The 25,552-nt window shown below is 34.6% G+C and overlaps 3 protein-coding genes across 7 annotated transcripts; all 3 read left to right on the top strand.

Annotated features, from left to right (window-relative positions):
- Window positions 1–1,687: 1,687 nt before the first annotated feature.
- Window positions 1,688–7,231, top strand: LOC133305368 (phospholipid:diacylglycerol acyltransferase 1-like). 2 transcript variants are annotated; one of them, XM_061505569.1, is made up of 7 exons: window positions 1,688–2,592; window positions 3,353–3,575; window positions 3,684–3,967; window positions 4,502–4,826; window positions 5,247–5,506; window positions 5,862–6,354; window positions 6,846–7,231. In XM_061505569.1, the coding sequence occupies exons 1-6, from the start codon at window positions 2,144–2,146 to the stop codon at window positions 6,343–6,345; spliced, it is 2,025 nt and encodes a 674-aa protein (XP_061361553.1). In that variant the 5' UTR covers window positions 1,688–2,143; the 3' UTR covers window positions 6,346–6,354; window positions 6,846–7,231. The 2 variants fall into 2 exon arrangements, with proteins under 2 accessions (XP_061361553.1, XP_061361552.1); XM_061505568.1 differs by having other exon boundaries at window positions 3,651–3,967.
- A 6,311-nt stretch (window positions 7,232–13,542) lies between these two features.
- Window positions 13,543–16,913, top strand: LOC133305352 (nuclear transcription factor Y subunit A-3-like). 2 transcript variants are annotated; one of them, XM_061505549.1, is made up of 6 exons: window positions 13,543–13,757; window positions 14,662–14,730; window positions 15,665–15,774; window positions 15,849–15,920; window positions 16,087–16,254; window positions 16,407–16,913. In XM_061505549.1, the coding sequence occupies exons 3-6, from the start codon at window positions 15,700–15,702 to the stop codon at window positions 16,782–16,784; spliced, it is 693 nt and encodes a 230-aa protein (XP_061361533.1). In that variant the 5' UTR covers window positions 13,543–13,757; window positions 14,662–14,730; window positions 15,665–15,699; the 3' UTR covers window positions 16,785–16,913. The 2 variants fall into 2 exon arrangements, with proteins under 2 accessions (XP_061361533.1, XP_061361532.1); XM_061505548.1 differs by having other exon boundaries at window positions 13,544–13,757; window positions 16,075–16,254.
- Window positions 16,914–18,700: 1,787 nt separating this feature from the next.
- LOC133305555 (alpha/beta hydrolase domain-containing protein WAV2) lies at window positions 18,701–25,552 on the top strand. 3 transcript variants are annotated; one of them, XM_061505809.1, is made up of 8 exons: window positions 18,701–19,112; window positions 19,762–19,797; window positions 19,903–19,981; window positions 20,109–20,163; window positions 20,250–20,366; window positions 24,172–24,336; window positions 24,628–24,871; window positions 25,281–25,552. In XM_061505809.1, the coding sequence occupies exons 1-8, from the start codon at window positions 18,875–18,877 to the stop codon at window positions 25,298–25,300; spliced, it is 954 nt and encodes a 317-aa protein (XP_061361793.1). In that variant the 5' UTR covers window positions 18,701–18,874; the 3' UTR covers window positions 25,301–25,552. The 3 variants fall into 3 exon arrangements, with proteins under 3 accessions (XP_061361793.1, XP_061361792.1, XP_061361794.1); XM_061505808.1 differs by having other exon boundaries at window positions 25,275–25,552; XM_061505810.1 differs by having other exon boundaries at window positions 25,184–25,552.

The raw sequence follows: 25,552 nt of genomic DNA, 5'->3' as shown, positions 1-25,552 counted from the left end.
ATCAGTACATGATTCTTGTTCGCTCTGATAACTCCAATCAATGTAGGAATAATGCGGAATTCCTTCCCAAAAAAGAATAACATTTGTGTCACATGCAATTGCGGATTATAATTTTTTAATACAAACTTACTAATTCAGGTATTAAATCAGTTATATATTCAGCTATATACAAATGTGATCAATTACCTTCATGGTGAATACCGAACGGGGAAGACGCAACGTCATTCAACTGCTGCATTTGCGCGACGACTGGTTGATGGAATATTGGGATTTGAGACGCACCCATCTCACGGGATTCATCTCCTTCTGAAGCACTAGCATCCTCCGCCAGAAGACGTTCTTCCATTGCCATATTTTTATTGTCGTCATCGTTATCTTCGTCGTGCATTTCCCAAGTCGGATCATTTTCATCTCCCTCAGAAAAGTTACCAACCGGAGACGCATGAGCGGCAGGAGAAGCTAGAAGACGGGGAGAATTTAAATAAACTGACCTCACCGGTAAGGGAGCATTCTCGGTTGCGGCTATGCCGACTTACAACTCTATAAAATCTGTCATTGACTGGTTGCAAAATTATTCCATTGTCATCTCCAAGTCTTCATCGTCAAGCACTTTCAAACTAATGTATTTATCACCTTGCCACACCCTTGTCGTGGTCTCAGTGATACATTGGTTGTCTGGAAGACTTAACTTCTGCCGAATTCTCTGATGCAGTTCGCCAATGGTTGTGTTGCGTTGGATACGTGTCGGCCTTTTTTCACCTTTGAAGATAACACCTCGTTGACCTTCTACCTTCATACCATTGTTATATAACACAACATGAACAGAATCCGGATTTGATCTCATTTTTAAATAGAATAAGAAATAAAATTCAAATACTAAATTAAAGATAAAGGAATGTTGTTGGAGAAGATATATAAAGAGTGAGAGAAGAGGTGTGAATTGAATGGAGGGGGTGGGGAAATATATAGAACACACATGTGAAGCCACTTTTAGGCGTCACATTGTGGAGTAGATGTGTAATTTTTTACAAAACAACATTAAACGCGTAATTATTTAATTTAAATGCATTATTTTAATTTTTTTGCCAGAAAAATAAATATATAAAAACTGACGCATAAATATAACATTTTGATTTCAATACCAAAGAAATGATTTTAACATATAAATGCAGTATAAACCTGATTTGCTAGATTCGTATAATCAAAAAACGTAATTTTGCAACTCTCCTAACAAAAATTAAATATTTAACTTTTAGGGGTTAACAATTGATTAAAATAAATGATAATATAATTAAGGGTGCGTTTTTTATGCAGATAAGTTATCTGCAATAAGTCAATACGACGTCATTTTGGGACGAAAATCATAATATTTTTATAATTTTAATTTATTTCAAGGTTATTATAGTCTTTGTAATTATAATTTTCTAATATTTCAATTCCAAAATGATATCGTTTTGGAAGTATTAATTACAGAAATATTTTTTTGTATAATCAAATGAGCACATATTTTTTAATTTTATTAAAAATATTATGTTTCCAATTTTTTTTTTAATAATTTTCTCAAATAAAAAGATCTAATAATTTTCTTAATTTCTGTATAACACTTTAAATGATAATTATTTTAAAATAAATATTAATATGTGTTCTTGTTGGTGGTTGATAGCAGCTCGAAACTACCAGAGCTTTTGGTGTGCAGTTCGAGGAAATGACCAGAACGAAAGACAACCTTCCCCGCAAAAAACAAAGTGCCAAACAATCTTTCGAATACTGAGCTTGTGCGTACCTGATTGCGTCACCCATTCCTTCGTCACCGTTAATATTCGCAGTGATTCGCGCCCATTCTGAAACGGCGTCAACAATTTACGACGCATCTAGAAACAACCAAGCTGGCACAAGCTCCTACCTCACCATCACGCCACGTCGGCGACGGCGGTTAGGGTTCCGACGAGTATCCGTCCAAGGCTCTATGCTGAAACTTCGCAATCATTTGTTTCAGCTTGTCAGAGCAATTACTGAACCCGCCATCTCCGAGCCTTATCCTCGATTAATGAACATACCGCATTTTCAGAGCATTTAGTGTTTCTTTTCGATTATTATTATTATTTATTTTAGACACCATTGTGTGGTTCTTCCGAGGAATACGATGTCGTTTTTACGACGCAGAAAGGCCCCTGTGAATCCCGCGCCACGTGACTCGGATCACGAGGCGGAGGAGGAGGAGGAGAAGAAGGAGAAAAAGGGTAAGAAGGTAAAGTGGAAGAGTGGCGATGGCGAAAAGATAAAGAAATGGTCGTGCCTCGATAGCTGTTGTTGGTTCGTGGGATTCGTATGCTCAATTTGGTGGTTCTTGTTGTTTTTGTATAATGCAATGCCGGCGTCGTTCCCTCAGTACGTGGCGGAGGCAATTACAGGGCCGTTGCCGGACCCTCCCGGCGTCAAATTGAGGAAGGAGGGGTTGACGGTGAATCACCCGGTTGTTTTTGTGCCCGGTATTGTCACCGGTGGATTGGAACTCTGGGAGGGTCGTCAGTGTGCGGATGGATTGTTCAGGAAGAGGTTATGGGGCGGCACGTTTGGGGAATTATATAAAAGGTAACTTTTTTCCCCTTCTTTTTTGTAGTTTTAATTATGGATTTGATGTTGGATAGGGTATATATGGATTTTAATGTGTTTGAGTGGTTTGGTTGAATTTTGATATAGAGGAAATCACGTGGAATGCTTAAAACAGTGGTTCCTCAATGTGAAGAGCTATTAAAAATTTGTGTCTGTCTTGATTGGGAAGTAAGCAAGTGGCGTTTACAACTAGATAAAGTTGTGTTGTTAAATGAATTCAGTTAAATACCAACTGTCAGTATGACAGGGAGGGGGAAATGCATCCGGGGAGTAACTGGTACTGAGTTGGAATGAAACTCACATGGTGTCATTTATCAACTGTCATATTTCTCGCTGTTGAAAAGATTCGAGGCATGATTGAAACCTCCTTACTGGATTCTTTAAAATGCCAATGCTTTTGTTGGTGGATTCTTTTAAGTTACGACTCAAGAAGATATAGCAGAAAGCATTTAGCGATATTCTTTCTCAACCTTTCTTGTATTCTTCCGTCAAAATATACTGGTTTTTATTAAGAAGCATGATGACATAAATAACAATTTATAATCTACAGTTACCTTTTTGTCATGTTAGAATGACATTACTTGGCATTCATTCTAGGTTTGTACTTTGTATTTTTCCTCTATATTCTTGTAATAATATGTTCATTACTTGCTACAAGTCATTATGATTGTTTGATGACTCCGATAGAATTTATATGTAGTGGTGTTTTATGTTTTTTTTTTTTTTAAACCTTCTACAGACCATTATGCTGGGTTGAGCACATGTCACTGGATAATGAAACAGGACTAGACCGTCCAGGCATTAGAGTTAGGCCTGTATCGGGACTTGTAGCAGCTGATTATTTTGCACCTGGTTATTTTGTCTGGGCTGTTCTAATTGCTAATTTAGCCCGCATTGGGTATGAGGAGAAAAATATGTACATGGCTGCATATGATTGGAGAATCTCATTTCAGAATACAGAGGTAGTTCTCAGTTACTTTCAGAGATTTATGATTTTTTGCATTCCCCTGTATTGCTATTGTATGGTACACCCTCAGAAGGGCTTGTCTTTTTATGCTTCATTTGACCAGGTCAGGGATCGAGCTTTGAGCAGGATAAAGAATAATATAGAACTCATGGTGGCTACAAATGGTGGTAAAAAAGTGGTTGTTATTCCACATTCGATGGGTGTTCTGTACTTTCTGCATTTTATGAAATGGGTTGAGGCACCAGCACCAATGGGTGGAGGGGGTGGGTCAGATTGGTGTGCCAAGCATATTAAAGCAGTGATGAACATTGGAGGACCTTTTCTAGGTGTTCCAAAATCTGTTTCTGGACTTTTCTCTATAGAAGCTAGGGATATTGCTGTTGCCAGGTTTTTGTTTTAACGACAATAATTTGAATGCTTGGTACTGTATATATATATATATTATTAAATTTGAAAAAAAAAAATGTTTAATCTATTTCGCTTGCAAGTAGATTTTGGATGTTGTTTTGAAAATATTTAAATTTTATAATATATATCTTTAGGAAATGGTTGTGTAATTTCCATCCCTCTTGAAAGAACAATATGCCTTTATTTGAGTGTCTGTATTCTGTTGCCCCTTGAAAGCTTTCAAGTTTTCATTAATATTCTTCTTGATAAGTCAATTATATATAATTTTTATGAAAAACTACTTTGTTCCTTCATAAACTAATTTATAATGCTGTTGATCAGTCTCTATGATTTCCAAAATTGTGTTTCCTTGACATAAACAGGATTTTTTTTTTCTTGCAAGTGATGTTACATTAAAAATTTATGTAACTTTGATTAATGATATAGATATAATTATGAATCATCTTAACTGTAAATACATAATATATATATAGATGAAGAGTCCTTATTCATGAATCTCTAATCCCCATACAGGGCTTTCGCACCAGGCTTCTTGGATAAGGATTTATTTGGTCTTCAAACTTTAGAACACCTAATGCGGATGACCCGAACATGGGATTCAACTATGTCAATGATACCAAAAGGTGGGGATACTATATGGGGTGGCCTTGATTGGTCACCTGATGTATACTATAACTGTAGTGCAAAGAAGCACAGGAATAATGACACCTACAGTGCATTTCAAAATGACAAAGAGAATCTTGAGTTCATGAAAAATGCAAATTATGGAAGACTCATATCATTTGGGAAAGATATTGCTGAGTTACATTCCTCAAAGCTTGAGAGGTTGGATTTTAGGGTAATATTCCTATACATACATTAAGTATTTTCTTTATAATCTATTTCCTAGTTTTTAATATTCGAATAATATATCATTTGCAGCCAAACTGCACATCTAGACATACCTGATTTTCCTTTAGAATATCAGGAATTCAGATATATAACTTAAAGTGTTTAGTCAAACAGTACAGCTTTCAGTTTGTTTATCAAAATCAAAAATTATATAACTTTCCATCCTTTACCATTTTCTATCTTCTAAATTGCTGTGTCATGTGACTCATGCCTATAAAAGCTGACCTTTCATTTTCCCTACTTCTCTCCTTCATCAATTAGATTTGCGAATGGAAATTTCTCTGTATCTGTCTCCTGATAATTTCAAACTGTGGATAATTCTTTACCACTTTTATGAATTTCATGTGTTCCTTGTTGTAATTGACAGGGTGCTCTTAAGGGTAGGAACCTTGCAAACACATCTAATTGTGATGTCTGGACAGAGTACCATGAAATGGGTGTTGAGGGAATCAAAGCTGTTGCAGATTACAAAGCTTACACTGCTGATTCAGTTTTGGATCTGCTTCATTTTGTTGCCCCCAAGATGATGAAGCGTGGAGATGCTCATTTTTCTTATGGGATTGCTGATAATTTGGATGATCAGAAATACAAACATTACAAATATTGGTCTAACCCCTTAGAAACAACGTGAGATTCTCTACTTTAATTTTGTTCTTTATGTTCTTTCCTTATAAAAGAAGAAACTCAACTATTTGCTATTTATTTTTCCTTCATCAAAAGCATTTCTGAGCAATTTGTATAAGATATACCAAAAAAGCACATCAATCTAGTTTAATCGGATACCTGGTGAGTAAAGAATCCTACTAATGTGTAGCACTTAGTTACTATGTAATTGTTTTATTACCTGGATTAATGGAGCTGATGGATTGTTGCTTTTGTTATCATCTATAATGCCCTATCCTGCTATATATGAAGATACGACGTTTTTATTATTTCTGCTTTTGGTTTGTGGGATATTTAATTTTCATTCCTACTACTGCAGATTACCAAATGCTCCAGATATGGAGATTTACTCTATGTATGGGGTTGGGATCCCTACAGAAAGAGCCTATGTCTACAAGCTCACTCCTCAATCCGATTGCCACATTCCCTTTCAGATTGACACATCGGCTGATGGTGGAAATGAGGACTCGTGTCTAAGGGATGGAGTTTATAGTTCTGATGGTGATGAAACTGTTCCTGTTTTAAGTGCTGGTTTCATGTGTGCAAAAGGTTGGCGGGGAAGAACCCGCTTTAATCCTTCAGGAATCCATACATACATAAGGGAGTATGATCATGCCCCTCCAGCTAATCTTCTAGAAGGCAGGGGAACCCAGAGTGGTGCTCACGTTGATATATTGGGAAACTTTGCATTAATTGAAGATATTATACGAGTAGCTGCTGGAGCCTCTGGTGAGGACTTAGGCGGAGATAGAGTGCACTCTGATATTTTCAAATGGTCTGAAAAGATCAATTTAAAGCTCTAGATCCACATGGTAAGTTTCCTTGTATTTCTTGCATTAATTGTGGGCCTTGACCTAAGCATAGCATACCTTGGTCAACTTCCATGTCCTATCTTCAGTGAAATGATTCAGTCTTATAAATGTTAGAATGGGTGATGATTCTGATATTTCATTCATCACTTGTGTTCCATTTCATGTGGCTAGATTACTAGTCCAAAGAAAGCAAGCTTTCAACCACTGTTTTGAAAACTGAACCGGAGATTGAACAAGTCATGGATTAATTGGTTCAAACTGTAAAACTTGTGGTTAAACCATTAAACCATGATTGAACCGGATATTACCAGTTTATAGATGTAATAAATCTTTGGCTTTGTAGTCACATAAAGGAGAGTCAGTATTTTAGCTTTAACTGGTGTTGGCCAATTGTTTTCAGTGGTTATATTTCTCTTAGAACCTATTTTCTGGATCCATAGTCCAGTTGCTATTTTTATGAACAGATTACTAATTTCACCTCATAATTTCAGTACGAGATCGAATACTGTCTGCTTCAACCATTGTGCTTTGGGATAGAGCTGGTAATATGAGCTATGGAGCTGATAGACCAGTAGTGGAGACAGCGGCAGCTTGCTTTTAACTCGGAGTATCTGTTGAATTTCTTCGTTTTGGAAAGTGCTGAATCTGTTTAGAAACCCCCATCCCCAAACAAAAAAGAAAGGAAAAGAAATTATACCAAGTTCTTAGTTTTAGGTGCAGGCTTCATGCTTGACGAGAATTTTGTTGATTCCATTCATTGATTTGATTATAATCAAGTGTATTAGCGTCAAGTCAGCTCCATTTTTGGCCCGACTAATTTTTTATACGCTGCTTTGACTACTTTGTTGGTCAATAAAATTTTGAAAAGATTATGTGCTCAAAGTATATGAACACTGGCGTTACTTAGGTAATACTGGTTGTTATGTCACGTGTTGTACCTTCCAATTTCAATAATAATGGGTTAACAAATGCATGATTTTAATGTGAATCCAGAGGTTTGTTAAACTGATGTAGATTCTTGATGAAGTTGGTTGCATAACTTTCAAAACGTTTAGTCTCTTTGGCAACAACAATGGAAAAAGAAACTAGCTAAGGCATAATCTGGAATAAGCTACCCCTCTAAAGCTATTCTATCCTCGCATGGGAGGAAAAGTAAAACTCTGCAGATTCTAAGTGGACACATGTGCATGTGTTACTGCAGTAACAGAAAAGAGAGGGAAAGGGGAAGAAAAACAAGAGAGAAAAGCTAAAAGAGAATTCTTCTTTTTTATTCAACAGCTGTCCAAAAGAACACAACTCAACATTTTAAAGAAAATCACTCGATTACACATGTCAACTAACTGACTAACTCCTAAACACTCAAATGTTCAGCTAATTCAATTACAACAAAAGTCCTTCATCCAGACTGGGTTTCCTCTCTTTCTAGTGGGCCCTGTTCTCTACTCTACTAACAGAACTTGGGCCAACAACATCGGCCTTGTATCAGCATGTGTAGCAAGCCAGTCTGCTATCCCATTAGCTTTCTATATGAGTGTGCAGTATTTGTATATCCCATTCATTCTCTATCCATTAGGCTTCTAGTGCGAGCAATCAACTTAAGCAAAGGATGTTGCTCCTGACAACCTTTTGGTATTAAGTCTCGAGCCCTCCTTCTAGCCAGATTTCTGCATCAATTCGGTGAGGTACCATGGCCCAAGTTCTTAGAGAACCCCAAGTATCCATGGCCCAATGCTATCTCAAATTATATTGCTGCAACCCGTCCATAAACACCTTTAGCGCTCGACGGATCCACGTTTAACTTGACCCATCCAGCAGTTGGGAATCTCAAACTAATCGGCCACTCCACTTTAGATTTTTTCATAAGACCACCACTCAGTATCACCCAAGCCCAAAGTATTAAAAAAAAAAAATTATAATAACTCAGAGATCCATCACAATATAAGTCTTTATGGGATTGGAGGTACAGTAAGGATTCCAGTTGCTTTTTTAGAATCTCAGTTGTCTTTTTGCTGATTTTATCAACAAGAACTCTCGTTAGCATGCGAAATATGAGTTATACCCACAAGATATTTCCACCTAAATTGGTAGTGTGTTTCCTCTTCATTCCATAACATCCAAATATATATATATATATATATATCCCTATAGTACCCAATTGCTTATGTGTAAAAGTGCTGGTTAAATACCATTGTCTTAATTATTTTCCTCATTGCTTCGCCATTTGACCTTGTCTCCATCAATGTCAAGAGCTTTGTTTGATACTTTCTAACTAACTCACAAACAAGGGAAGCTAAACCTTTCTTACTTACTCCTCTACAATTCCAAGAACAACTAATCATCAAGTAAAAAAAATTGGATGAAATGAATTGGAACCACAAACAATTCCTTGTTAACTCAAACTTGTACAAACATGAGTACCAAATTGTCTAAACGCTATCCCTTGTTATGTGTACGAGAAAACCACTTCATGAGACTGAGGGCATCTATCTGCTTTAATTTTGAACCCTTCTTTTGTCCTGGTTTCTTAACCGCTAGGGCCTAGGGCCCTTCCAGAAAGTTTTGTAGCTTCTGACTATGATCCCTCGCAGCATTTACCCGATTTACTTAACTAAAAAAATTAGAATTGTTAGATATAAATGGATCGACATTAAAATTGAAAATGTAATTTATATTTGTATAAAATAATCTTGACCGTAATTTAAAAATTATTTGCCAAAGTTTGGTGGCTCTTACGTGGTTAAACTTGATTAAATTATATTATTTTGATAAATAATTTTCAATTTATATTATTTTAACAATTTTTTTTTAAATTATATTGATAAATGCGCTGATAGCTTTACATTGATAAATTAAAAAAATCATTTATTTTTTCTACGGTTAATGTAAATAACTTATCTACATTGAGCCCAAAACGACGTCGTTTTGAGGCAAATCAAGGTATTTTTATAATTATAATTTATTTCAGAGTTATGATAGTCTTTTTTATCATAATTTTTTAATTTTTCAATATAAAAAGATGTCGTTTTAGTCACGAATGTAAATAACATTCACTTTAGAAACATTAAAGCCTTAAAAAATGAAAATAAGTTATCTGCATTTATTCCAAAACGACGTCGTTTTGGTATTGAAATCTTAAAATATTACAAATATAAATTTTTTTATAAAACACCATGATTTCCGCTCCAAAACGAAGTCGTTTGGACTTTCTGCAGTAACTGCAGAAAAAACGAACCTTAAAAAAATATCATGTACCACAAAAAAAAAATCACAATTCACCCAAAATCTCTTTTTCCTTTTCCAAATTTTAGCCACGAATGAAAACACAGCGGGCCTTTCCGCTACAGCAATATCATTTTTTCTCCGGTAAGGCTAACCGGGAATCAACTTCCCCTGTTGGATCAAGTAAGGCAAGGATTGCATCATTTTTGTCTATTTTCAAGGGATTTCGCAGTCTGGATTGGATCGATTTTGGAAGCAAAAATCATCCAATCCAATCCTCTCGGTTTGATCATGTAATTATTCATTCGGTTTGAATTTTTTTTCAAATCCAATCCGATCCAATCCAAAAATTTTCGGTTTAGATTGGATCGGTTTTCGATTTTTTGAAAATCTTAAAATTTGTTTCATGAATTGTGTAAATAACATCTTTTGTATATTGTATATGTTGGCTTTGTAAAAAAATAAAATTGAAATACACAAACATCAGTAATCGATAATCTAAATTTTTTGGGCAATGAGATATGAAGCTCTACACAGATGAAATTTTGTTGATAATATGTGACTAGGTTTTTACTTGGGTTTAGTTGATGGTTAATGGGTCTTAGGTTTGTAAATTTTTGGGCTATGATTGGGGAAAGACCCTAGTAGGTACAGGGGAATTTATATAGTGGATTGGTTTGGATTAGATCGGTTTTCATCAACTAATCTGAAATTCGATCCAATCTAATTAAAATTTGCGGGTTTTTTTTGGTTTTCGGTTTATTCGATTATTGGTTCTTCGGTTTGGTCGCCGCGGTTTGAATCGGTTTGGAATGGATGATGAACACCCCACTGTTTTCCATTTGGGAAAACTTCAAAAATCCCCCTACAAGTTTCCTCAAAATCATTTAACCCCCTCCCCAAAAATTTTAATCATTTACCTCCTACTTAAATTTTTTTTATCACTTACCCCTCTAATTTGATTTTTCATCCAAAATTTTGTTAACAGAGTTAATTTTTTTAAAAAAATACCAAAATTACCCTTAATAAAAAAAAACATAATTTCTTCACCAACACAATTTTAAACGAACTCACGGAATGTTTTTTTTAAGGTAGGCTTGTTAGAATTAGTAATTATTAATATTATTTCTTGCAAATCTCATTGCTATTAAACACCGCACTCATAATTGTTGGTGTCGTTGTTCAAATAAAATGATTAAAAATTTCGGGGATGAATGAGTTTTTTTGAAGTTTTCCCTTAAAACTATTACTTTTAAGCAGTGGCAAGTTTTTTTCGTTTTGATAATATTTGATATTGTGAATGATTTACATCTTAGGGAGTTATTATTGGACGATTCTATTGAGTATCATGTTGGTTTCTTTGCAATCAACTCATTGATATTTTTAGCCCATGTATAATGACTTAAAAGAATTTGGCATACTAATTTTATTAAGTTTTTAATTTTATACATGAAATACGAATTTAGAAGTTGTATTGCTTGTGGGTTCCTGAAATTCGAACATAAACCTAGATTCAGATTGGGAATTTGCCTAAAGTCAGATTTGTTGTTCATATAATAGTAGAAAAGCTTATAACAGAAAAGGAAAGATCTAAACCTGCTGAAATGATGCCTCCTTAATCATTTTATTTGAACAACGACATCAATAATTGTGAGTACGGTGTTTAATAGCAATGGAATTTGTAGGAAATAATTTTAATATTTACTAATTCTAACAAGGCTATCTTAAAGAAAACATGCCGTGAATTTTTCTAAAATTGTGTTGGTGAAGAAATTATGTTTTTCTTTTTTTTTATTAAGGTTAATTTTGGTATTTTTTTTAAAAATTAACTCTGTTAACAAAATTTTGGATGAAAATTTAAATTAAGGGGGTAAGTGATAAAAAAAATTAAGCAAGAGGATAAATGATTAAAAATTTCGGAGAGGAGATTAAGTGATTTTGAGGAAACTTATAAGAGATTTTTTGAAGTTTTCTCTTTCCATTTTTAATACATCACTCTTTCTTTAGATATGTGGTTTATATCTTTGGATTCTCTTATGTTTGGGTTTAATGTCTCTCGTTACCTCTTATACGTGTCAAAGTATGGGGTTTGTATTTTTTTTTTCTCTTCTCTTTTTATGTTCTCGTATAAAATCTATATGTATCTATAAAAAATAATTTTCTCTTCGTAACTATGAAATGAGAAATATCAAAACCCTCGTGTTTATCATTGACTTTTTAAAAAAAAAAAAAATGATCGTCCACTTTGCTTGTGCATTAAGAAAAATTTTGCTCACTCAAAAAATAAAACGATTCGATATTTCGCTCGTAGGTTGTTGGTCTAAATTGTTTACTTCCATCCTACCGACATTTTAGTACTTAATCTGTTTTTTTTTAAAGAATAGAAACTTTAGTATAGATTCTCTTTTACTTTGCGAAACCTTATCCTCAACCAATTCCAATTAATTTGTTTAAAAATTCAATGAGCAATGAAAGCGTGGAAAAAGTTACATTACCAAACCTTAGTTTTAGCTTATTTAAATTATAAATATCATTATAATTATATGAAGATAGAGTTGATTAGACAAATGTAACATTGATTAGTCCTTTTTAAGATAAGCTTAAAACGTCATGTATTAGTAAATTACCATATGTCTTTCAAGTTTCAATATAAAAAATAATAAATTACCATGTGCATCCGATAAAGACTTCTTTTGATCATTAACCAAACAATAATAATAAATAAAAACACCAAAAAGACCTTTTGGATCAGTCTACAATTTTTGTCTGAGATTCCAACGAGCAGCCGAATTAAAAAATGACGGTGGCAAATTAGACATTTAAAGACAGCGTGCCACATGTCACATGGATAGAGAAAATGGAAGGTAGCGGGTCATTTTCGAAACTAGGATCACTAATCTATATCAGAAAAGTGTGAAGTTGTAGTATTTTAAGAGAGAGAAAGATAGAAAAAGAAAGTGAGAAAGTTCACAAAAAAATAAAAGTATGAGTCTCATTTCTTTGTGAGTGTAAAATAATATAAGTTGTGTCATTTAAAAGGATGAATATTTTTACACTATTATATTATAAAAAAATATATTGCATGTAAGTGTAATAAATATCTCACACACACATATATATATATATATAAATCAAGTCAATTTATATTGATATAAATTACATTTTCAAATCTCATTGTTGATAATGTTTATATGTAGCGATTTTAATTTATTAAATATTTGAATTATTAAATACAAATAAATTAATTATTTAAATTTGGTGTAAGTCTTTTTATTCTCGTATAAGTATAAAAATATCCTATCCTATATAAACATATATATATATATACATATTCACAAATTTATGTATTTTTAATATAATTTGTTCATATTCTATTATGTAAAGTATAATATATGTAAATAATTTTTTTTTATAAATTTTTAATTTAAAAAATTCCAATTCCAATTCAAATTTTGTACACATATAACTGGTTTCCTTTAAATTTTAAAAATTACATACTTCAAAATTTTAAAGAACCAATTTAAATAGTTCTTATATCATACAAATAAATAAACAGAAACATATATAGGATATGTTACCAAAAAAAAAAAAACAGAAACATAGGATATGGTTTTTCAAATACCCGCTCAAGTTTCGAATGACACGCGTGAGTGGTGCGTGGAGTGTGTTCGGCATCAAGCAGATTGATCTGCGGTGGCTTTCGCGCATGGACCCATTTGAAATGGCACGTGGAAAATCTGCGCGTGGGGAAGGATCGAATAGTGAAGGGCGGCTGGGAGCTGTGTGAGGAAAACAAAGGCCCAAGGCCCAAGGGTTGAGGAAGGGTATACGTGGGCCACTCAGAAAATGACGCTAATTGGAAAAAAATAAAAATAAAAAAAAGGTAGAGAGAAAGAAATAGAGAGAGAGGTGGTGATGTTGTGGCTGGTGGGTTCTGTGTGAAAATATTTATGGACTCTCTCTGTCCTTCATCAAAGTCAAAGAGAGAAGAGGTGAAGAATAAGACAGAGAGAGAGAGAGAGAGAGAGAGAGCATTCTAGAGTGAGAAACAGAGTAAAAACCAAACTTCAAGTGAGGTATTGGGTGGGCTGAGGGAGGGTTTCAAGAGAGGAGACATGCCCAAGTTGAACATAGAAGCTCTACTAATACTTGCTTCTTTCTTCATGCCTTGTCAGATCCCAAAGGTATTCTCTTTCTTGCTCTCTCTCTCTCTCTCTACCGATTTCTCTTTCTTACTTATTCTGCCTTATCTTGTCTTCTTTAGCCACCTTTTCCACTGCTTCCTCCTACCCTCACTGTTTTGGAATTAATTTTTGTGGGTGGGATCCTAGTGGTGAGGTTTAAGTTTAGTGTTTACCTTTTGCATGTGGAGTTTGAGGTCAGCTTATGTTGTTAAGGTCACTACTTACTAATATTTGGAAAGTAGTTCTGTGGTGTGGAAGAGTTGTTGCCGTGTCTCCTGTTACTCTTGTTCTGCTTAGCATCTTGTTCTTTTAAGTAATGGGCATTGTGGATATGAAATAGGTTTGCATTTTCTGGATGGGTTTTAACTTTTTACTGTCTCAGGGTTGATCTGGTTTTTATTTTAGCAGCTTGTCTGGCATACTTTTTTTTTTTTTTTTTAATATGTTGGAGTTTCTTGTTAAATATGGCACTTTGGGTGATTTAGGTTCTGATATGGTATTACATAACAAATAGCCTCTTGCCCAATGTATAACATTTGCCTGTCTCTCCTTCTCTCAAGTTTCAGTAGCTATATCTCTTATACAGTACCTTGTCTAAGAGATATATATAGCTATATATTCCCAAAGATTGAAGGCATATGAAAGGGAAATAAAAAAAAAAGTTATATTTGGGGCTTGATGTTATATCAAACTTTTATTTCCTGAAGTGTTTTTTTTCCAAGATCGAGATAGGATATATGAAATTCAATTTTGGAGGAAGAGATTGAAGGTTTTGAGAGTTGTTTTTTCTGTACTACCTTATATCCGAGTCATTATTTAGCTCCATATATACGCCTCACTAAAGAAGAATGTCCTTTGAGCACTTCTTAATTGTTGGTTTAATTTTAGGATGCTCGTTCTGTAGGGTATGGTTGAAGGTTTTGACTTTTGAGAATTAAGGCTGCATTACTGTATACATTTTACTCAAGGAATGGTAAGCTATATTTCATCCTAGAACACTATTTATTTAGAATTACCCATATTTATATAGTCTTATATACGTTGTAAAATACCTACCATAGTGGTAATAATGTTGATAACTGTAATTTAAGCGGCAGTAGGAATAGTGTAGTTGCGGTAATGGTACAGTGTAGTAATTTATTAGGGATTCGGCCATAGTGGCTTACCAAACCTGTAGTGGCTGTGATGATAAGAAAAATAGAAAATGAGGGTAAACTGGATAGTTTGTTAAAGATTAGAAGAATTACCCTGAAATGTGAATAATCCATGGTAGAGATGGGAATCCCAATTCCCACATGTATTGGGAATTAATCCTTTTGAAAATTGTTTTTAAATGGATAAAATATGAACCTTAGATTACCAACTTGAAAAATTCTAGAAAATTCTTCAGGAAATAAGTGTCTCGTAAAAATTTACGTTCATAGGCCTTTGATTAGGTTGAAGTAGTGTAAGTTCTCCATTCAAATGATTAGTGGATGTTGTACCTGATAATTGAAAATGGGAACATCAAGTTCCATGGCTTCAAATCTTGTGTTCATATGTACTCATTGGTAATTGGTATTAATAAAATATGAAAATGTGGTGAACTGGTTACTCTATACTTCTGTCTCTACCGAGTCTATCCTTCTGGGTAAATTGCTTTTTTGAGATTAAGTATGTTCTTTATTTTGGTCTCTATCTTTGATCTGTCCCACAGATATCCTATTTTAGGAACATTATGTCCCTCTCTCCAGTCCGTCATTAATACATGTTGTTTGTTGTCCTGAGAAGTGTAAATGTGTTCCTTTCCTGTGTTGTTGTTCCTATTATGTGTCATGCATTACATTTACACTTTCTTTTAAAGGAATATGGTGTTCCTTGCCTTACTTCACTTCTAGACCAGCCTAACTTGAAACCATTTCTCTCAGGTCAAGATCTGAATGTTGGTTATGTGGAAGGTTAAATGAAGCCGTTCTTCTTGTTGAATCATCCTGATACTATGTACAATTGTTCACAAGCTGATTTTAGTCAGTCAATGGTATGTGAAGCTGCTGCTTTGGATTTTCTGCTTGCAGTTTTAGTTATTGACTGGTTTTTTTCCTCCCATTCCAGGTCCGTGCTCCTTATCCGTATGGTGATCCTTTTTTTGGTGGTTCATTAGTTGCGTATGGACCACAGGCTATTGTAAGCTTTGTCAATTACATCTTGCTATGCATACTGTTTGTATTTAGATGCACTTTATGGTGCTTGGTATTGGTGATTTGAGATTTTTATTACACTTTTATTTCTTAGTAGAATAATTTAATATGATGTCACTGTCTTTTTTTAATTTTATTAGAATCAACCCCAGATGTTGCCCCAGATGCTGGGATTAGCATCCACCAGAATTGCATTACCACTTGATCTTACAGAAGATGTGCCCATTTATGTCAATGCAAAACAATATCATGGTATACTGAGAAGGCGACAGTCACGAGCAAAGCTTGAGGCTCAAAACAAACTCATCAAAAATCGTAAGGTATGCTTCATAATTAAGTTTCACCCATCGGTTGCACCAATTTACCCTACTCGTGTGGTCCAAAGTTGTACAGCCTACTTTACTGAATCTGTTTTGGACTAAAAGAAATGGTGTTACTGCACTGATTTCCCTCCTTGTATAATTGATTGCAGCCATATCTTCATGAGTCCCGGCACCGCCATGCATTGAATAGGGTTAGGGGATCCGGGGGACGCTTTCTTAGTGCCAAACAGCTACAGCGATCTAATTCAGAACTTGTTTCAGGTGCCCATTCAGGCTCAGACCCTGTCAACGTTTATCATAAGAAAGATGCATCAGAGGTGGAAAGTCATCCCTCAAGAACTGGAGAAAATGCATCTTCTATCACAACCTTATCTGGACTAACAAGTTTGTCCAGTAACAGTGTCAATTTTAGGCAGCCTGAGCACATGTTCTTGGGGAACTCCACAAATATGAGTGGGGCATCACAATGCAGTGGGGGACTCACCTTTGGTGGTGGAATTCAGCAATGTGCTCCAGTTGGTCGGTGAGAGGTGGAACCAAGCAAAATAGTTCACCGATCGGGCAAATCATCCTTGGCTTAATCACTTTAATGTATGTGTTTCATGTTCTACAGAAATGTTGTTTTATGAGAGATTCTGCATTAGCACTCAGACATTTGCTAGTGCTTTTGCCATGTATTTTAAAGTTGCTATTGCTTCCATTGTCTGTTGAACTGGATCGTTAAAGTTTGTGTTTGAAAATTTAACTTTTTATCCGTCTATGGACGGTCCTCGCTTTGCCCAATCCAATTCCCAAGCCCCTAAATAAAAGTATTATCGTATGTTCGATTCTTTGTTATTTTCAGGTTATGTGTAAGTATTGCTGTGAACTTTAGTTGACGCTTGTGACATTATTGATTAGGCAACTTCTCTTTTGAACTATTACCTTAAAAAATCGTGTAACCTACTTTTACCGGCCCCCACTACGAAACTTTTCGCTCTGCGATGGTCATACGTTACACCTTAAAACGTTACACGAACCTCTTATGTATTAATTAATATAATTATGTCATGTTAGGGAATCATAATTAACTGTGATAAGGAAAAAGAGGTAAAAAAATATTGGGATAGGTAGTTATAAAATTATTATTATGATTTTTCCAACTGACTATATTGATGGACTAGTATTTGTTAAGCACTTTTCTACAATAATGTTTTGGAAATTTCTCATAAATGAGACCTAAGATTAGCGGTGTCATATGTTTGATGAAAGTTGAATTGGGACCATATGCAAACATAAGTTAGGTGGAAACTAATGCTGACCGTCAATTAGCGGAATGATCTGCTGGATATTTTTTTCTCCTCTAATATGCTTCAAACATTTGTAGTACTCTCTACTACCCTCATCCCATGATTTTTATTTTTTTTTAAAAGTAATATTGCACGGTTCATTTTGTTACCTGCTTAGGTCGTGAAATATTTTTTATGTTTAAGGAGTATTCAATAATTTGGTGTTCTTTCTTATAACATTAATTTTTTCTTTTCTTTTTTACCCCTATTATTTTTTTTTTTAATTTTATCCTCTCATTTACACTAAAGGATCATCTAAAAAATAATGATCTCAGACCATAATAAGTTGTCTCCGTCGGAACGATCAAATAAATTCACTTGAGGTATAAATAGATTTAAAATTTGAAATGCCGCACATGATGTGAGTAATAAGATTTTTTTAAGGTACATTCATGTGAGTAATAGTTCCGCCCAAAACCTAAATCAAATGTAAAAGTTTAACAAAATATCAATCTGATTTATCTTGCTAAAAATAAACAGCTAACTTGTTTATTAAACTCAAGTGACCCTAAATTTTCTTCAAGATCATCTGATTTCCGATTGAATGTTAATCAAGCCAAACGTTTATGTAATAAAGGAGAAAACCTTCATCATTGATTAGTACTTACAATAAATTAAAAATAAATTTTAAAACGCAAAATAATAATCCAGAAAGTCGAAATTTGAAAGGAAAAAGAAGAAGAAAAAGATAGTAATAGTTTGGCGTAAGACGAAGGAAAGGAGCAGAGTAAGGGAACACCGACCAAAAATATCATTTTTCATCAAATTTTTTATCTAAATGCTACGTGAACAATGTTATTTTCTAATGTGACACGGGAACAAGTTCGCTACCCGATGTATCGAACTCGGTTTGCTGATGTGTCACATGCCTAGTGGATAACAAATACCAAGTTAAAAATAAAAAAAATAAGTATGGAGTACACCGGAGTAACAAACGTAACAAATTAAAAAATAAGAGTGTTCGCCTCACATTTTGGTCACTATTTCTAGAGTAACTGAGTAACATCCCATAGTGTACACATGAAAATGACTCAACTTTTGTTATTTTGGAATTTTTGGTGGTTATAATATAATATGATCCTTCCAATCAGAGTCGCACCCAATTTGTATTCCCATTGTGTTGGTGTTTCCCGAGAAATAGAAAGCGGCCCCAATTTCAAACTCCAATCCAATCCAATCTGCGCACTCTTTTCTCTCTCTCTCTCTCTGTGTGTGTGTGTGTGCGTGCAGTGCTGCTGCGTGCTACAGTTGAAATTGGAGATTCAGAAAGAAAGAATCGAATATTGAGAATGGTTTCGTATGTGAACGCGTTGCTGTACGGAGTTGGAGGTTTGGTGGTGGCTGGGATGGCATTGCTGGTGGCGTTTCAGGAGAAGCTGGTGTACGTGCCGGTGTTACCTGGCCTCACCAAGTCTTACGCTATTAACCCCTCTCGCCTGAGACTTAACTACGAGGATATCTGGCTCACTTCTTCCGATGGCGTTCGCCTTCATGCCTGGTTCATCAAGCTCTTCCCTAATTGTCCAGGTTCTCCCTTCCCTTCCCTTTCCTTTCACTTCTTCTTCTTCTCGATTTATCCAATTTCCTATTTGGATTTCCACTTTTTCTTATCTTTTCACCATTTGGATCTCGTATTCATGTCCAATATCATACACTGCAGACTGCACTGCACTGCTGTAGATTAGGACCACTTGCTTAAAACTTGAACTTAAAATTATGGCAAGGGAGAAATATAGATCGAAAAGGAAAAAAGGGTATTATTTGCTACTGATTGAATGAGACACTATGTTGAATCGTCTTTAGTACGATGCTAATACAATTGACAGGTGCTTCTTCTAGAACTTGTTATGCTTCGACCAAAATGGCACAACTGTTGTTCTGCTTTGTGGACTTTTGTCTTCATAGTAATTGTTTTTCCCTGAATTGGATTAGTTAGAAAGAGGAGAGAGGGGGGTGTTAGAGTAATAGAATAATAGGCGGAAAGTAGTGATTTAAACACCAAAATGGTTGAATCAAGGCTCATCTTTTGAGATTGCAAAATCTTCGTTGGTTGCTATCTAATGTATCATTCCTTTAAGAAATGTGCACATTTGACATACGCTTTTTGTATTCCATGTTTTTTCTGTAATTTGGATCTGTTCTAATGCAGTTCTTCTTTATTATGTTCCATTGTCAGGTCCGACCATTTTGTTTTTTCAAGAAAATGCTGGAAGTATCCTGGTGTTAGATATTAGGGTTAAGTTGTGATTATTATTTCATATATCTTTTCTTGACTAGGTTCGGTATGCTTTTAAAGACCTTGACTACTGACTTCTAGATATTGCTCATCGCCTTGAAATGGTTCGCATAATGTTGCAACGGTTACAATGCAATGTTTTCATGCTTTCTTACCGAGGGTATGCTTCAGCCTTGCACCTTATTGTTAATATTTCCTTATAGCTATGTGTCAGCAGATTCATGCCTTTAAAATGCACATTTCACCTTCTGAATGAATTTGCACTAATGTATCATTCAATTATGCAGTTATGGAGCAAGTGATGGCTATCCTTCTCAGCATGGAATCACTAAGGATGCTCAGGTATGTTTTTTGATTAATACCCTTATTTTGGTCATCTTACTTTTTACTCAAAAAATTTCCCCATTTTATTACCTCCTTGCGTCCAGGCTGCATTGGATCATCTTTCTCAAAGGTCTGATATTGACACATCTAGAATAGTTGTATTTGGACGATCACTTGGGGGTGCAGTTGGAGCTGTACTAACAAAAAATAACCCCGACAAGGTACTCCCTGGCAAACTATGCATTTTTCAATACGAATTTTAACTTTTATGTTGTTCTTGGTGAAAATTGAATTTTGGATTTCAGTTATCACCCTGGATTATAGGCAGTAGATAAATGTTTCTTTAGAATTTTAATGCTGTATGTATGGATAATAGCTAGCTAGATTCGCAAGAGAAGGCACATAGCAAGACCATATGATTTATCTAAATTTGTTTGCTAAATGTAACGTCCCGTTTGCAGCCGGTTAATTAACATTCATATGATAATAAGCGTAGTATACTTAAATAATTAAATGCGGAAGCTCTTTTCTAATTCCCTAGACTAGTCCTAGTATGAAAATGTGATTAACTTTTTCTTTTTCCTTACGTATTGCAAACTTTATCGCTTCCATGGCCAAAATAAAGCGGACGACATTTTGTCTGTATTTTGGACCATTGGAGACATTTCCCACCCTTTTCATTTACACCTGATTAACGGTTAATTATATCCTAATTATACTCAACATAGATAAAACATGTTGCCTAGCCATTTCTGGCCTAGGCTATCACATAACCATCAGGTCTTAAAATAATGTCCATAGTGTTACTTACATAATTACATCAACTAAACAAAAGAAATGCACTTAAATAAGTAACATAGGCCTATACATAAAGCACTATCGGCATGCATAAACTCTCATCAAGGCATAGACGTCTCTTATGCTCTCAAAATAATGTCATGCAACTCTCAATACAGTCAAATAAATAGTCATGTCATATACAAGTCATGTCACTGTCCTGGCTTCCTGCCCTGCGATGTCTCTGCACCATCAACCTCTGTACCTGAAGTGGTAATCCCTATAACGTGGGGTGAGATAATATAATTACCTTAGTAAGCTAGGGATCCTTGGAGGGCTCCTCCACCCCTAAGCTCACTTCTAGTATAATCACATTATAAAAATCCATGTATGCATCAGAATATGTATATCAATGCATGTGTGCAATAATGTAATCCTACTGACCAGAGAATATAACAAGTATGCATTACGCAAGGAAATACCGTCTTGCTACATACTGTATGAGGAAACACCGTCTCATACTATGCATAAGGAAACACCGTCTTATGCCTTATACAAGGAAACACCGTCTTGTGTGACACACAAACATACATACATATACATGCAACATATAACAAGTCATATCAACATACCATACAAAAGTACCATCCTCCCTCTGAGTCTGGTGGAACAAACGGGGGATTAACCCCAAGGACCGAAAGCTTATCTGATAAGCAATGTCCTCCAACAAATCTCGTGTTCACAAAGTCACAATCGCGATCTCTCACAAGGTCAAAACCTAGTTCCAAGATGTGAAGACAATTAGTACATAACTAATCTATTACTTTCAATTTCCAATACTACACATACAAGACACCTACAAGACACCTACACTTGATTTTGAGTCCAATTTATCAAAGTGTTCTAAATGACGATTTCATAATTTTTCCTTTTACGGGAACCAATCACAAGCATGTTTAACAAAGGGACTCACCTACAAATCACCCTCCAATTACTTATATCATTAAATTTTTGAAATTGACATATAGCCAAAAAAACCATGATTTTTTATAGTGAGCTAAACGCTGCTTTGTTTTTTTGTCTTTCGTCAAGAAGCAATCCTAAGCATATTTAACAAAGAAAACTATATTTAAATCACTCTCTAACTATCCATACCATGACTTACCTCAATGTGAAAAATTTGCAAATCTTCAACTCAAGCGAATGAAGATTCCAATCCGTGGAAATCGCTCAAAACAACGTTGAGATCAACTCTACAACATGAATATACCACAAACAACTATCACAATCCATAAAATCCTCACATTTTCGTGCACTATTCATCATAAAACCTAACTTTCTTGAAATTCCATAAAATGAAGTTGGAGTTGGGGAAACTTACCACAAATCATGCTAGAATACTAGGAAAAGGAAATCCCAAGCTCCATTGTTCCCAAAACACTCAAATCACCCAAATTTCTTAAAAGAAACGAAATGGTAGAGGGGTGGTATCTCACTCCACACAACTCCCCACTTGAAAATGATGGTTTGGCTTTGAAGAGGAGAGGATTTGACACACTTTTGGCTTTGGAACCAAGTGACTTGGAGGTCTCTAACTCTATCTATGATTTTTGAAAAATTTGAAGCTCTTATGTAATGGGGAAGGGGTTCTGTCGATGGGGGAGGAGAAATGAGGGAGAGTGTGTGTGTTCTGTTTACTTAAGTGAGTTGAAACTAAGCTAGTGAGTATAAACTTATCTATCCCGCTCACTTATCTTTCATTCTAACTTTACACATTGATTTACAATATTTTTATGGTAATGTTTACAAATTTACTTTCACTTTGCAGTTAACTTTGTCTACTTGCATTTTTACCCCAATACTCTCATTTTTACTCTTTTTCATCAAAGGTGACTTTAATTCATTTTAATTAGACTTTCCATCTAATTACTCTTCATTATTTATCATAAATTCCTTAATCCATAATTAAATCCACAATTTAATGTTTGGGTCATTATACTAAAGTTTCTTTTGTCATAGATAGATTCATAACTCATTTCATGATTTCATGATTATCGGCATTATGTGAGAAAATAATGTTGAACTTGTTGTATCAATCTTGTTTTAGATTCTTGTGTGCCAATTTTATTGCTCTTCCCCTTGATAAACACACACAAACTGAATAAAAAAACATGTTGCTAATATGGTTGTATAGTCAATGATTCTGGCAGTGCTTTCTAAGTGCTGTTATAAAATCAATTCCTTGAATAGGAGTATGGAAATGTTTTTAGTTTACATACAAAAAGCTTCTATTTATTGCTAGTATGTGTTGTGAAATGATCTAGGAATCCATTCCTTTAGCTTTTTTTCATTGTTATGCAATATTTATTATGAAGTGTTTTACTTACTAGCCTTAATCTCTCGGGGATTCTTTAAAGAATAATTTAAGATTCTTTAAAGCAAGTTATAAGGAACCAGTTTTTGACACTGATTTTGGAGAAGTATCAATTTCAAATTTGTTTTTTATAAAAAAGGGTCGACTTTAATTGTTTTTTTATACAGTCAAAAAAGTTGTTATTAAGTAAAGTCAAAGTGCTTTAAAAATTGGCCACTAAACCTTTTTCCTTTCCAAAAAACTCCAGATTTATTTTATTATTTTCTGGACGTATGAAGGAATCTCACTTTTATTGCTTTGGTGCTTATTTAGTGAAATGAGATTTCAAGCAGAGGCTTTGCCTTTCAGCATATTGATAGCTTTCTTCTTCTGACATTTCTTTTATGTAGAATTGTAGAAATACTTTGGAATTAATTTTAGAGAGAGTAGTCTAAACAGAGACCGATTTAGAGCCCGTTTGGATGAGCTTTTTTTTCTTTAAAAGTTGCTTTTTTTCAAGAAAAAAAGCACTTCTCATTCTTAGTTCGTTTGGATGCTTGCTTTTAAAAAAAACAGAAGTTACAAAAAAAGCCAAAAACCTACTTTTTCCAGAAGCTAAAAAATTTAACTTCCAAGAAAAGCAGAAGTCAAAAGCCAAATATTTTTTTAGAAAACTAAATATTTTTATAAAAATATAAATAGCTTTAATTTTTATAAAAAGCACTTCTAAAATAAGAAACAGATAAAAGTTACTTTTTTTATAAGCCCAAACAAACGGGCTCTTAATCTTTTATTCAGAAATTTAGATAGGCATCTCCATTTTGTTATTCTCAGCAACAGTTTGTTTGTGCACCTTTAATCTACATTTTTCTTTGATTTTTTTTCTTTCATTTTAGGTTGCTGCACTGATACTTGAGAATACATTCACATCTATATTGGATATGGCTGGAGTTTTATTACCTTTACTGAAGTGGTTTATTGGAGGCAGCTGTTCAAAAGGTCCTAGATTACTCAATTTTCTTGTACGTTCTCCATGGAGTACTATTGATGTTGTTGGCGAGGTGAGGGATGCTGGAAATACTAAGTTTTACCTTCTATTGTTCTGATCCTCAGATTAGAATTAGGTCACCTGGGCATAATGACTTGGCTTTTTCATAATTAATATATAGATAGTTCGCTGGGCTCTATCCTTTGTAAAGCTTTTAAGGAGGATGTTAATTTTAAACTTCTAAAATCTCTTTCTTTTGTCTCTAGAAACGAACATTGTATTGCTTTTCTTCTTACCCGTTCTATAAATGTCTGGCTGGATTCACGTGTTTGTGCACCAACTTTTTATTGCCATCTTATTGCAGATCAAGCAGCCTATCCTTTTTCTATCTGGATTGCAAGATGAGATGGTCCCCCCATTCCATATGCAAATGCTTTATGCTAAGGCCGCTGCTCGTAATAATCAGTGTCTCTTTGTGGAGTTTCCTACCGGCATGCATATGGATACTTGGGTTGCAGGTGGTGATCACTACTGGAGAACAATTCAGCAGTTCTTTGAGAAGCATGTTCCAGAGAAAAAGGAAGATAGATCATCCCAAAATGAAAGGGGTAATATTTTATTTTTTTAATGCTGTGTTTCAAAACTGAGATGGATTGTTAAAGAAAGTGGGGTAGCTTTTGCTTCATTAGTTGCATGAATTTTATAAAATTTTGAATTTTTAGTTTTAAAAGTTTCCTTTCTTTTTTGCCTTTTCCTTTTTTGTAGGGCTCTGCATTTGCAATTTGTTCTTTTCGTGATATTCTCAAACTTCATCTAACCATTTTTTTTTATCTTGTTTTGCCCCCCTTTTCAGTACTAACTGCTATCAATCTCCTTTGTTGCTCTTGCTCACTTAATTGTTGTTTTAATACTGCTGCCAGATATTGGGGCGAGGTGATTGGCTGACATTAGATTATCTCAAAGATACTAATTGGCTAACTAAGGACTCAAACAATTTCTGCCCTTTTGAAGTTGCAGCCCCGAAGAGTCCTCTGTGAGAAGATGCTTCCTGCTGGGACATACTGCACAACGTCAAGCTATTTCATTGGACAATTTTGGTTGGGTTGTGGTTTCCGGAACTTGGAAGATGCCCAGACAATTTGTGATTCCCTTTTGCTATATGCTATACGGCATCTACATTTTGGATGCCTGATCGAATTTGATAAATGACATGTTGAATAATAATTATTCCAAAGATATATATATACGTGTTGTGGATGTACTGTACTTATCTGCGTTGTTCTTAATGA

Source organism: Gastrolobium bilobum, unplaced genomic scaffold (assembly GCF_033153095.1).
Source record: "Gastrolobium bilobum isolate Gb01-03AN ecotype WA unplaced genomic scaffold, APGP_CSIRO_Gbil_v1 utg1221, whole genome shotgun sequence".
NCBI classification, from domain to species: Eukaryota; Viridiplantae; Streptophyta; class Magnoliopsida; order Fabales; family Fabaceae; genus Gastrolobium; species Gastrolobium bilobum.
Note: the sequence above shows the minus strand (reverse complement) of the source record. Positions and strands in the feature narration are given on the sequence as shown.